The 12195-nt window shown below is 48.1% G+C and overlaps 1 protein-coding gene across 1 annotated transcript in view; it reads right to left on the bottom strand.

Annotated features, from left to right (window-relative positions):
- TG (thyroglobulin) overlaps positions 1 to 12195 on the bottom strand; it is a 244302-nt gene that overhangs the window by 230092 nt on the left and 2015 nt on the right. Inside the window, exons 3-5 of the mRNA XM_044244917.1 lie at positions 11557 to 11654; positions 10210 to 10413; positions 9717 to 9876 (exon numbers count right to left, since the gene is read on the bottom strand). Of these exons, the coding sequence (XP_044100852.1) occupies positions 9717 to 9876; positions 10210 to 10413; positions 11557 to 11654 (462 nt within the window). The remainder of the gene's footprint in view (positions 1 to 9716; positions 9877 to 10209; positions 10414 to 11556; positions 11655 to 12195) is intronic.

Below are 12195 nucleotides of genomic sequence, written 5' to 3' on the forward strand. Positions count from 1 at the left end.
TCCTGAGAGGAAAATATATAGCGGCACAAGCCTTTCTCAAGAAACAAGAAAGGTCTCAGGTACACAACCTAACCCTACACCTAAAGGAGCTGGAAAAAGAACAAGAAAGAAACCCTAAGCCCAGCAGGAGAAGAGAAATCATAAAGATCAGAGCAGAAATCAATGAAATAGAAACCAAAAAAACAATAGAACAAATCAACGAAACTAGGAGCTGGTTCTTTGAAAGAATTAATAAAATTGATAAACCCCTGGCCAGACTTATCAAAAAGAAAAGAGAAAGGACCCAAATAAATAAAATCATGAATGAAAGAGGAGAGATCACAACTAACACCAAAGAAATACAAACAACTATAAGAACATACTATGAGCAACTCTACGCCAACAAATTTGACAATCTGGAAGAAATGGATGCATTCCTAGAAACATATAAACTACCACAACTGAACCAGGAAGAAATAGAAAGCCTGAACAGACCCATAACCAGTAAGGAGATTGAAACAGTCATTAAAAATCTCCAAACAAACAAAAGCCCAGGGCCAGACGGCTTCCCGGGGGAATTCTACCAAACATTTAAAGAAGAACTAATTCCTATTCTCCTGAAACTGTTCCAAAAAATAGAAATGGAAGGAAAACTTCCAAACTCATTTTATGAGGCCAACATCACCTTGATCCCAAAACCAGACAAGGATCCCATCAAAAAAGAGAGCTATAGACCAATATCCTTGATGAACACAGATGCGAAAATTCTCACCAAAATACTAGCCAATAGGATTCAACAGTACATTAAAAGGATTATTCACCACGACCAAGTGGGATTTATTCCAGGGCTGCAAGGTTGGTTCAACATCCGCAAATCAGTCAATGTGATACAACACATCAATAAAAGAAAGAACAAGAACCATATGATACTCTCAATAGATGCTGAAAAAGCATTTGACAAAGTACAGCATCCCTTCCTGATCAAAACCCTTCAAAGTGTAGGGATAGAGGGCACATACCTCAATATCATCAAAGCCATCTATGAAAAACCCACCGCAAATATCATTCTCAATGGAGAAAAACTGAAAGCTTTTCCGCTAAGGTCAGGAACACGGCAAGGATGTCCATTATCACCACTGCTATTCAACATAGTACTAGAAGTCCTAGCCTCAGCAATCAGACAACAAAAGGAAATTAAAGGCATCCAAATCGGCAAAGAAGAAGTCAAACTATCACTCTTCACAGATGATATGATACTATATGTAGAAAACCCAAAAGACTCCACTCCAAAACTACTAGAACTTGTACAGGAATTCAGTAAAGTGTCAGGATATAAAATCAATGCACAGAAATCAGTTGCATTTCTCTACACCAACAACAAGACAGAAGAAAGAGAAATTAAGGAGTCAATCCCACTTACAATTGCACCCCAGACCATAAGATACCTAGGAATAAACCTAACCAAAGAGGCTAAGAATCTATACTCAGAAAACTATAAAGTACTCATGAAAGAAATTGAGGAAGACACAAAGAAATGGAAAAATATTCCATGCTCCTGGATTGGAAGAATAAATATTGTGAAAATGTCTATGCTACCTAAAGCAATCTACACATTTAATGCAATTCCTATCAAAGTACCATCCATCTTTTTCAAAGAATTGGAACAAATAATCCTAAAATTTATATGGAACCAGAAGAGACCTCGAATAGCCAAAGGAATATTGAAAAAGAAAGCCAAAGTTGGTGGCATCACAATTCCGGACTTCAAGCTCTATTACAAAGCTGTCATCATCAAGACAGCATGGTATTGGCACAAAAACAGACACATAGATCAATGGAACAGAATAGAGAGCCCAGAAATAGACCCTCAACTCTATGGTCAACTAATCTTCGACAAAGCAGGAAAGAATGTCCAATGGAAAAAAGACAGCCTCTTCAATAAATGGTGCTGGGAAAATTGGACAGCCACATGCAGAAAAATGAAATTGGACCATTCCCTTACACCACACACAAAAATAGACTCAAAATGGATGAAGGACCTCAATGTGAGAAAGGAATCCATCAAAATCCTTGAGGAGAACACAGGCAGCAACCTCTTCGACCTCAGCCGCAGCAACATCTTTTTAGGAACATCGCCAAAGGCAAGGGAAGCAAGGGCAAAAATGGACTATTGGGATTTCATCAAGATCAAAAGCTTTTGCACAGCAAAGGAAACAGTTAACAAAATCAAAAGACAACTGACAGAATGGGAGAAGATATTTGCAAACGACATATCAGATAAAGGACTAGTGTCCAAAATCTATAAAGAACTTAACAAACTCAACACCCAAAGAACAAATAATCCAATCAAGAAATGGGCAGAGGACATGAACAGACGTTTCTGCCAAGAAGACATCCAGATGGCCAACAGACACATGAAAAAGTGCTCCATATCACTCGGCATCAGGGAAATACAAATCAAAACCACAATGAGATATCACCTCACACCAGTCAGAATGGCTAAAATCAACAGGTCAAGATATGACAGATGCTGGCGAGGATGCGGAGAAAGGGGAACCCTCCTACACTGTTGGTGGAATGCAAGCTGGTGCAACCACTCTGGAAAACAGCATGGAGGTTCCTCAAAATGTTGAAAATAGAACTGCCCTATGACCCAGCAATTGCACTACTGGGTATTTACCCTAAAGATACAAACGTAGTGATCCAAAGGGGCACGTGCACCCGAATGTTTATAGCAGCAATGTCCACAATAGCCAAACTATGAAAAGAACCTAGATGTCCATCAACAGATGAATGGATCAAGAAGATGTGATATATATACACAATGGAATACTATCAGCCACCAAAAGAAATGAAATCTTGCCATTTGCGACAACATGGATGGAACTAGAGCGTATCATGCTTAGCGAAATAAGTCAAGCGGAGAAAGACAACTGTCATATGATCTCCCTGATATGAGGAAGTGGTGATGCAACATGGAGGCTTAAGTGGGTAGGAGAAGAATAAATGAAACAAGATGGGATTGGGAGGGAGACAAACCATAAATGACTCTTAATCTCACAAAACAAACTGAGGGTTGCTGGGGGGAGGGGGGTTGGGAGAAGGGGGTGGGGTTATGGACATTGGGGAGGGTATGTGCTTTGGTGAGTGCTGTGAAGTGTATAAACCTGGCGATTCACAGACCTGTATCCCTGGGGATAAAAATATTTATTTATAAAAAATTAAAAAATATATTAAAAAAAAAAATCTCATGCCATTTGCTCCATGTTTCTTACAGTAAATGCATTTCTTTTCTAAGCTGGATTTACCTGGCCCAGTCAAGCTGGATGAGTGAAAATGAAGCTGTGCTCAGCTGTCACCTACTAATTAGTCCTCTCTCTCCCTCGTGAATTTTCACCAGTTTCTACCCAAGCATGTGCCTCATAGGATCAGGCGGAACACAGGTGATGAACCTCACATTACTGAAGTATAACTTTACTAGACTATAACTCTAGGGACGAAAGGCCAAGTTTGCTTCACAAACATATGGTGCATTGCAGATGATCTCATTTGGGGAGATCAAATGACTCCAAGCCCCTTACAACTTTTCCAGAGCTTGAAAAGAAGCCAGATTCCACTATAGGAAATTCTTGAGGACATTTCCCAGTTCCATAGTTGAAAACATGTGAAATCAACACGACACCACTTAAAAGGGCTATGCATTCCTTTCCACAAGTGCAGGGAAAGGTACCCACGCCGTGTCTGCGCGGGCAACTGCCGTCAGGAGCTAATCGACCGGGTTCCTGATCCTGAAGTAAGACGAAGCTACGTGATAGAAAACCATACTCAAGAGTTCTTCCCGTGTGCAATGATTCAGCAACCAGAGAGGAATTTTTCATCTTTATGTAACATCGAGAGATTTGCGTTTATGCCCTAGAAGTCTAGCACCTGAGAACCAAGCATAACGTGTTTCTACCTGTGCCCGGAAATACATCCCCAGTCAGTGAGCAGAAGCAGCAGCTCTCTGCACGGACCCACCGCTGTGCCATCTAATCCAGCAAAGCACTGAAAACAGCCTTAATGTCCAATGATAGAAAAGTAATCAGTAAATGATGGTAAATTTCTCAAATGGATGCGTACATAACATTACATAAAAAGGGTAGAATACAGCACGGCCTGCAAATACACTGCAGGTGTATTTGCAGAAGGTAAGGTACGTTAGGTTGGCTACCCATCTTGGAAACAGTGGTGGAAGATAGAGCTTAAACCCAGGTCTTACCGACCACGTGCTGCCTGCGTCTGCCAGTGATGTTATTCAGTGTGTGTTGGCTGCACCTGGTTCCTGTTCCACATTCTGAAAGGCGTGTGACTCTGTTTCATTCAGACACTCTCCTCGGCCTGCCTTTCCCAATATCTAATAGATGTGGAAGGCACGCATCCTGGAGAATGCAGGGATGGGGCACCTGGCTGGACCAAGGCTCTGAAACCCATTCCAGCCCTAGGCACAGGAAGTTTCTATCACTCTAGGCCCATGTTCTGGTGATTCCACCCAAGGCCTGCTTCAGGGTCATGTCCCAGGACCAGTGCAAGTTGCAAGACTCTCGAGCCATCTTCATCCCACCGCTTTAGGGTCAGAGACCTCCTCTCTGCATTAACTGTCTTGGGAGCTACCTAGTACCTGGGCCTCCATTGTTTTTGCAGGGACCTCACTCCAATATCCTTCCTTCTTGCACATGCGAGATCACTGTGGCTTCAGCTAGACGGGGCATCCTCCCAACTGCCCAGGAAGATGACCTGAAGACAGCTACTGCCGCCTGGTCTCTCCAAAGCTGTCATCTTCTGGCCTCAGGGCAGACCCCTGGCACTGACACCTGGAACCCGTCCTTGCCAATGCTGTGTGCCCTGAAAAGAGCTTTGGTCTAGAAGTAGGGGTGTCAGAGCTCCGGCCTTGGCTTAACCCTATGGGGTCATTGCTCATCATTACTATTCCTGAAAATAATAACAGGGGGCATGTTCTAGATGATCAGACACTGCACCAAACACCCTCTAATCTCACCGGATCCTCACAACCTCGCTTCAAACGCAGGGAGGGCCTCTGCCATGCTTCCAACCTCCTGCTTATTAGCTCTCCACCCTTCTCTGCCACCCCAACCAAAGTCCAACTGAAACTGAACCCAAGGTCTAGAGGAAATGGGGGTAAGGGTCTATCCTAATAGTTGGACCAACTAGGTTTGGAACCTGATGTACAGCCATGGAATGCTCCAGAGGAAGTGAGTATGGAGTGGGATTCTGAAGCTAAGAACAAGGATTTGGCAAGGAGAGAATGGAGAACATGTCTAGAAGGATCATTAGCATGTCTCCAACTTCAAAGCAGGAGCAGGGGATGATAGTATGGGCAGAAGGAAAAACTGAGAGGCTGGTCGTCACTGGGGGAGGCACAGGTCTGGTGACGAACACCAAGACACAAGCATCTCTACCATGAACATGCTGTTCCTGAAAGCTCCATGCCCATTCTCCTTCTAGTCATGGGTCTTAGGAAACCAACTGTCCTGTTAGCAGCAGGACATGGTCGAGTTATATAGGACCCTGTGGCATACGGCATTGTCCCTTTTATAAGAATCAGAGGAACAAAGATTTTTGCATCTTCAGTAGAAGAAAAAAATGTGTTCTTCTGAGAAACAGGTTTATTTTTATCTGGTGGAAACCAAATAACTGAGAATGTTTTCTCTTCCTGGGCATAAAGCGCTTGAAGACCAATATGAAGCCCCTTATATTTGTGATAAGAAACCTTTATAGAATGAGTGGTGCCAACCTTGCCTTGTCTTATTCTTATTTTCTACCTTTATTTTGTCTCCCCTATGATCTCCTCTATTTCCCGTTTCTAGCCTGTTTGGGGATGTCAGAAGAAAGGAGGAAGAGAAAATCAGCACAAAACCTTAAAAATTAAAAATGACATATTTCATCTAGTAGAGAAGGATGTGTCCCTTCTGTTGAATTAGAGCAAACCCTTAGGAGGATCTTAAGAAAGTTCTTGAGAAAGAAAATCATGGTGCAGGGGGAAAGGGGAAGGGTGGCTGTCCTGAGTTAAGGATCAGATTGTGGCCAACCCAATTAGAGAAATCACAGCTCTGGCTCAGTGGAATATGAAAGGTCCGGCCCTGCCAGGCACCTGGTCCTGGTCTGGTGCAGACCAGCATCCATGCCCTGAGCTCGGGCAGCAGATACCACCCCTCAGTCAGATTCTCCACTCCACCCAGAGGTGGTTCCTCTAGAAATCCAGCCATCAATTAATAAATTAGCAATTTAGGAGTCAGAAGAGCACTCCTTCAATAGGGGGACCTGGTGGTTATTAGACATCATGGGTGTCTCCTATGAGGGTAACTGGTGGTCAGTCTTCGAAGATTTCTCCCCATGTTCTAGAATGATGTCCCCGTGCCACACGTTAAGACACATCTGATCCTTCTCATCGGGTTATCTGATTAGCATGGGTGGCCAAGGATCTAGGGTTGCTATGAAAGCTGGAGTTTGCTTAGTCACTAAGGACAGAGCTGACAAACCAATTAACTGAATTTTGGCATGGACCACTAAGGTCTAGCAATGGCATCGGCTCCTAAAACTTTGACCTACAATCTGCTTGGGCAGAATACGTTTCTCTATTAGTGGCTGCATGAAGGCAGTAGGAAAAGTGGAGTAGAGTCAGAAGAACCAGCAAAACTTACTTCACACCATGACATGGTTTTCAAAGTCACCAGCCAAACAGGTGTCCTTAGCCATGGCCTCCAGGAGGCAAAAGGACCTGCTTCAAACAGGCAAACACTATGGCCACGTTCAAGTGCAAATCATCCCCGGGCACAGCAGGTTGGCAAATGAGCTCCCCATAGGCTTCCGGCCTCCCCTCCAGGCCCCATGCAAGTAAGTCAGCTGCCTCGTGCTCTCTACTTGGAAGTCTCAAAAAGAAAGCCTCTCAGATTCAGCATTCCAAAACCAAACTGGTGACTTTCCTTTTATAAACTCATCCTGTACCATGAACCCAGAAACCAGACCTGGGCTTGGCTTTTCCTCTCCCTCACCCTCCACCTTCACCAGGTGCCATGGATTCCACCTCGGCCATATTTCTCCAGCCCTTCTGTCTCCTCACAGCGCTCTCCGCCACCCGCTCTCAGCCCACGCCAACACGGTCTCCGCCTGGACCCGAGCCGGAGCCCGCAGACCCACAGAGCGGCCTCCGAGCACTCCCCCTGTTCTTCTCCGGACAGTCGATTCTTTCCGAAATTCAAAATATACCCAATCTCCCCCCACCCCCCCACAGGCTCAAAATTCCTGGCGCAATATTGGGGACATAACTAAGACTAAAAATTACCCCTTGCTTATCTGAAATTCAGATGTAACTGGACATTCTGTATTTTATCTTCAACCTTAGGGATGAAATCTAGACTCTCTACCTGGCCTCCGGGGTTCCTACCGCCATGCCCTGTGGAGCAGCTGGGCCTGGCACTGCCTGGGTCGGCTTCTCAAGAAACCTCTGAATACGGCTGGGCTTCCCGTAACCAACCACCCAACCCTTCCCATGACCTTTCCAAATCGGAATTCCCCCCTGAGACACACTTGCTTTCATGAAGGAAAGGATCTCATTTCAGGAGTAATTTTTTTGTTTGTTCGTCTTAAAACAATGGATGCTGAGTCTTGAACTTTTGCATTTAACTTGACTGCCCTCTTGTGGAAGGAGCTGTGAACTGTGCTTCAAGCTGTCACCCGCAAAGTTCTTGAAAGCGCTGGAGACAAGCACGGACCGCAGGCCTACTGTGCACAAGGCTCTGTGCTGAGTGCTGCGGGGAGAGAGCGGAATCGGGGTTGTGTGGGATAGTAAGTAGAGCCAGGAAGCACTAGCGCCCACTGACTGTGCTTCCCGTGAGTTCCTTAGCCTCTGTGTTTCAGATGCGTCATCTCTTGCTAGAGAACATAATTTTTTTTTTGTAAGTATTAAAGTAGGCAGAAGGATGTCAAATGGCCTGTATAGAGTAAGCACTCAGTTGAACTGAGTCCACACTGGTTTGCATCAATAAGTATCAGTAAATCAAGCTTTTGGGAAATCCTTATGTGCACATAGGCAGGCCATTCTCTAAGCCTGGGAAAGGGGAAAAAAAATTACGTTTTTTGCACCTGGGCAATATGGGAGGAATCCCTACAGAGGCATGATAATTTGCATTTGTCTCTGTAGTTTCATGGATGAGGTCTCATCAGATCCTCCCCAGAACTTAGTACACAGGGACTGGTCCCTGCCCTCTCCCCATATTTCAGATTGGGGCACTGAGGCACAGGGACAGAGAGAGAGTAAATGAGCAGGTCACATTTTCAAGCAGGGGTGGAGTTAGAATGAGGGTCATAGAGGCCAGGCAGGTAACACGGATGGAAGGAGTAGGCAGAGGGATACAGAGTGCTGGACCATGTGTGGTCAGTCCAAAAAGGACAGTTCAAAGCCAGCTTCTTGGTGCCATGGGGGAATTCAGGAATTCAGAATTTTGTGTATTAAGTTAAACATAAGAAATTGCTGATGTTCAACTATTTTTACCTATGCAAACAGAAATTTCATGGAATTAACTTGAAATGTTTCAGTTTTTAGAAGAATATACAGCTCAAATAAGACTTGTCACGGGCCAGCTCCTGTGGCCAGGCTGTGAGCCCGAGACTTCTCCCAGCACAGCCCATGGGAACTCTCTCTTGGAGAGGGCAAGAAACGGGTTGCTTGGAAGCCAACCATACAGAGGCTCAGGTTCTCCAAGAAAATTCCCAGCAGCAGCCACAGACTAATACTTTTCCTGATCTCACTCAGGGCGTTTCAATCTTGTCTGAGTCTGTGCTGGCCCTTTACAATGACAAAGGGGTCATCTTGAATAACAAGCAACCTGATTATTTGGGTCAAGATCTATCATGCATCTCCTTTTGTACATTTGTCACCTAAATCCTTATGCTTATGTATAAGTGCGTACAAACACACAATTCACAAAAATGCTTAAATATGATGATACCCGTGCTTGCAAGAGGGCCATCTTTTCTCCTTCTCTGCTGATTCCCCTCTCCCTACCCCTGCTTCTCCACAGCCGCTTGACCCTGCGGATGGCCATGATCCCCACCCAGTGTGCGCTGACTCATCTGTCCCCTGTGCTCACCTAATCTGGTACAGACCCGAGCAGAATCCAATCCCCGTCCATGCATGTAAAAGGGTGTGTGCTTATTTGTTCCATAAAAAGTAATCAAACAAGTGCCTTGTATCTTGTATATTATCATGATATACACGGCAGCACCCTCTCCAAGTCAAGTGGCAGAGTTCCAAGGCATTCTGTCTAATGGCTGCATACGTGTTTACCGTGGTGGCCATTTATCCAGCCATCCACCTTGGGTCTCTCTGTCGCTTTGTTCTCCGTTTTCTGCTACAGTGATAAGCAACACAGTAGACATCCCAATACACATGTCCTCGCTCTCCGGTCTTTTTATTTCCGTGGGTTGCCTGGCCCAGGCAAGGGGACAGTGGGAGTTCGCGTAGTTTTAATTTGGATGTCTGTTGCCAGCTTGCTTTGTTAAAAAATACTGTTGTCCTTCAGCTGCCCGGCAGCTTATGAGAGCGAGGCCTCTCTCAACTCCCAACAACCTGGACCTCTCACACCCCAAAGCCCCCAGCCCCAGCCTGAGCGAGAGCTTCAGCAAGGGTTAACAAGAGATAGTCCAAGGTCGGACACACCCCAGAGGCCGGCTCCTCTTACCTGTTGTAGCTCTGAATCAGGTCAAAAATCATCATGTCTGTGGTGTTGACAAACTTGCACTGGACAGGCAGGAACGCCCCATCTGGAGAACACTGCGCTGGTGACTTGTCCCCCATCCCGTGGAGGAGACGGCGGTTTCTTATCTCACAGCTCCTGGGACCTAAACAATTTCCAGGACAAGATTTCAGTGCTGAGGTAGGAGTAGGTGCATAGGCTTCTGCAGTCCGTGTTCATCCTACACACGTGGCCCAGACCCAGCCAGAGACGGACCCTGCACGGGGGACTTGCCACTGGCCTCCATGCGGATGCTTCTACCAACCGGCCAGCAAATCCTGGTCGTGCACCATGTGGCGATATTAGAAGTGATAAAACCTTCCTCAACTGCTCTCATTTTCTGTACTGAGGGCCGGGCTCTCTCCCTTTGGTCGGCGAAAGCTGCGCAGACTCGGGGTGGGGGTTGGGTGTGTGGGCTGCGGGGAATCCAGAGACTTACACCGGCTCGGCCTCCCCCGCTGGCGCGTCCCGTACACCTCCATCCCTTCTGCGTCCACACACCAGCACTGTTCCTGCCCCAGGTCGCACTGCACGGGCGCGTAATCCCCCGAAGCCTGACACCGGGGGAGGTAGGCTGCCGCCGTGCCATTGACGTAGCCGTTCAGCAAGGTCTGCTGCTTCTCCAGCTGGCAGAAGGACGGACCTGCAGGTGCATGGAGCAGTGTCCGACCGTGCTGCGGGGACAGCTTCAGGCTCTCTCCCTGGAGACCGGGACACGTCCTTCCCACCCCCGGTGGAGAGGGAGCGACAGGCCCATGAACCTCGGATCCTCCGAGCTGGCAGAAAGCTCAGGACCAGCGCTCCAACTGTCCGGACTTATCCCAGGACTGCGCCCAGCATCCTACGTGCCAGGTCAGGGAAGGGCAGACTCCACTGTGGCCCACTGGCCCACGGGAACCGTGCACAGCCCGGGCGCTGCAGAGGGGAGGCTGTCCGCTGGCAGAAGCTTGTCGGAACATTCCCACGCCCCTGTCCATACCCTCGCTGTGCAACCCTCCCTGCACCACTCTGGGTCTCCCTCCTTATGTGTAGGGTTGAAACACGACCACCCTCCTCGATGCATGAAGAACAGTGACCTTGACAATCACTGCCTCTGCCGAGTACCGACTGTGTGCCCAGGGTTCGACACCTGCCTTACATCCTGAGGCGAATCCTACATTCCTACGAAAGATGGGGGACCACAGCTCAGTGAGGGCAAGGTACCGGGCTGGGGTCTTTCAGCCAGAGCATGCTGGGAGCCAGCCTGCTCCCCAGGCTGGCCGGGCCCGCCACGAACAACCCCGTGCCCCCAAACAGAGCTTTTCTCCTTAAAGGAGATCTTTGGCTCCAGGCTCAATATCACCGTTTAAAGATGACCAGTCCCCACTGGACTCTGTCTTGGGCTTAGCTCTGACGTGCTTTACAGGGAGGCTGTGTTTCTTTGACTACACATGATAATACTTGTTTTCAATGGGGAAATGCTCACCTAGGTCTCCGATTTTAGAAATACCGAGGTGAGAAAGCACTAGGTGTGTCTGTGGCCTAATTCTGCTTCCAGAGACCTTGGATGTCTGGCCTGTGGCTTCCTCAGAGCCAGGCATGTGGCCCGCAAGTGGGCTGGTTCAGCACCTGTTTGCTGAAAAAATGACTTGACGGGCCCACTGGATTTTCAAAGAAGCCCCGCAGGAAGTAGGACCTCGTGGGCAGGACTGTTACCCTAATTGGGAAAGGAACCTCCAGCAACCGAGAGGGAGACCTGCCGGGTCACAGGAACCCCTTTCCCCCGGAAGCCCCCTCTTGCACTCACAGGCCACGGGCCGAGCAGGCTGCCTGCTGCCAGGCACCTCCCGGCCATCGGCATCCACACACCAGCAGGAGCCCCCATCGTTCCGGCACTGGACGGCCCTGCAGACAGGAGAGACACGCCACACAGACAGCATTACTGGGGCCCCGAGCCACAACCCAGCTTAGTCTTCCTCTCCTTTCCAGTCTTCCAAGTTTTCATTCGTTTAAATTAGGGAGACATGGAGTGGAGGGGGTGAGCGACACGGAGCCAAAGCTGGCCTTTTCCTGTCCTGCTCATCCCCGTGACAGCTCAGCCGTCCATCCCCGGCCGTCCCGTCTACCAGGTCTGCGGCGAACGCCCGCCCCACCATGTGGCTGCCACCTGGAATCCGCTGCAGGGGCTAAAGCCAGTGCCCTGGTGGCCCAGGGGTGGGCAAAACAGCCCGTGAAGTCCAGGCCGGCGGAGAGCAGAGCCTCGGGTGTGGGCTACACAAGGAGGCACACTCGAGTTGCCTGGGATGCGTGGCGTCTGCGGTGAGGCCGGCAGGAGGATCGGCTGTCCTACTAGGGGCAGAAGGAGGTCAAAAGGGCTCCGGGTGAGGACAAAAGCCAACACAAGCCCCCTGAGGAGGACCGGGGCAGGGGGTGTGCCTGGAACCGT

This window comes from Neovison vison, chromosome 4, assembly GCF_020171115.1.
Source record: "Neovison vison isolate M4711 chromosome 4, ASM_NN_V1, whole genome shotgun sequence".
NCBI lineage: Eukaryota > Metazoa > Chordata > Mammalia > Carnivora > Mustelidae > Neogale > Neogale vison.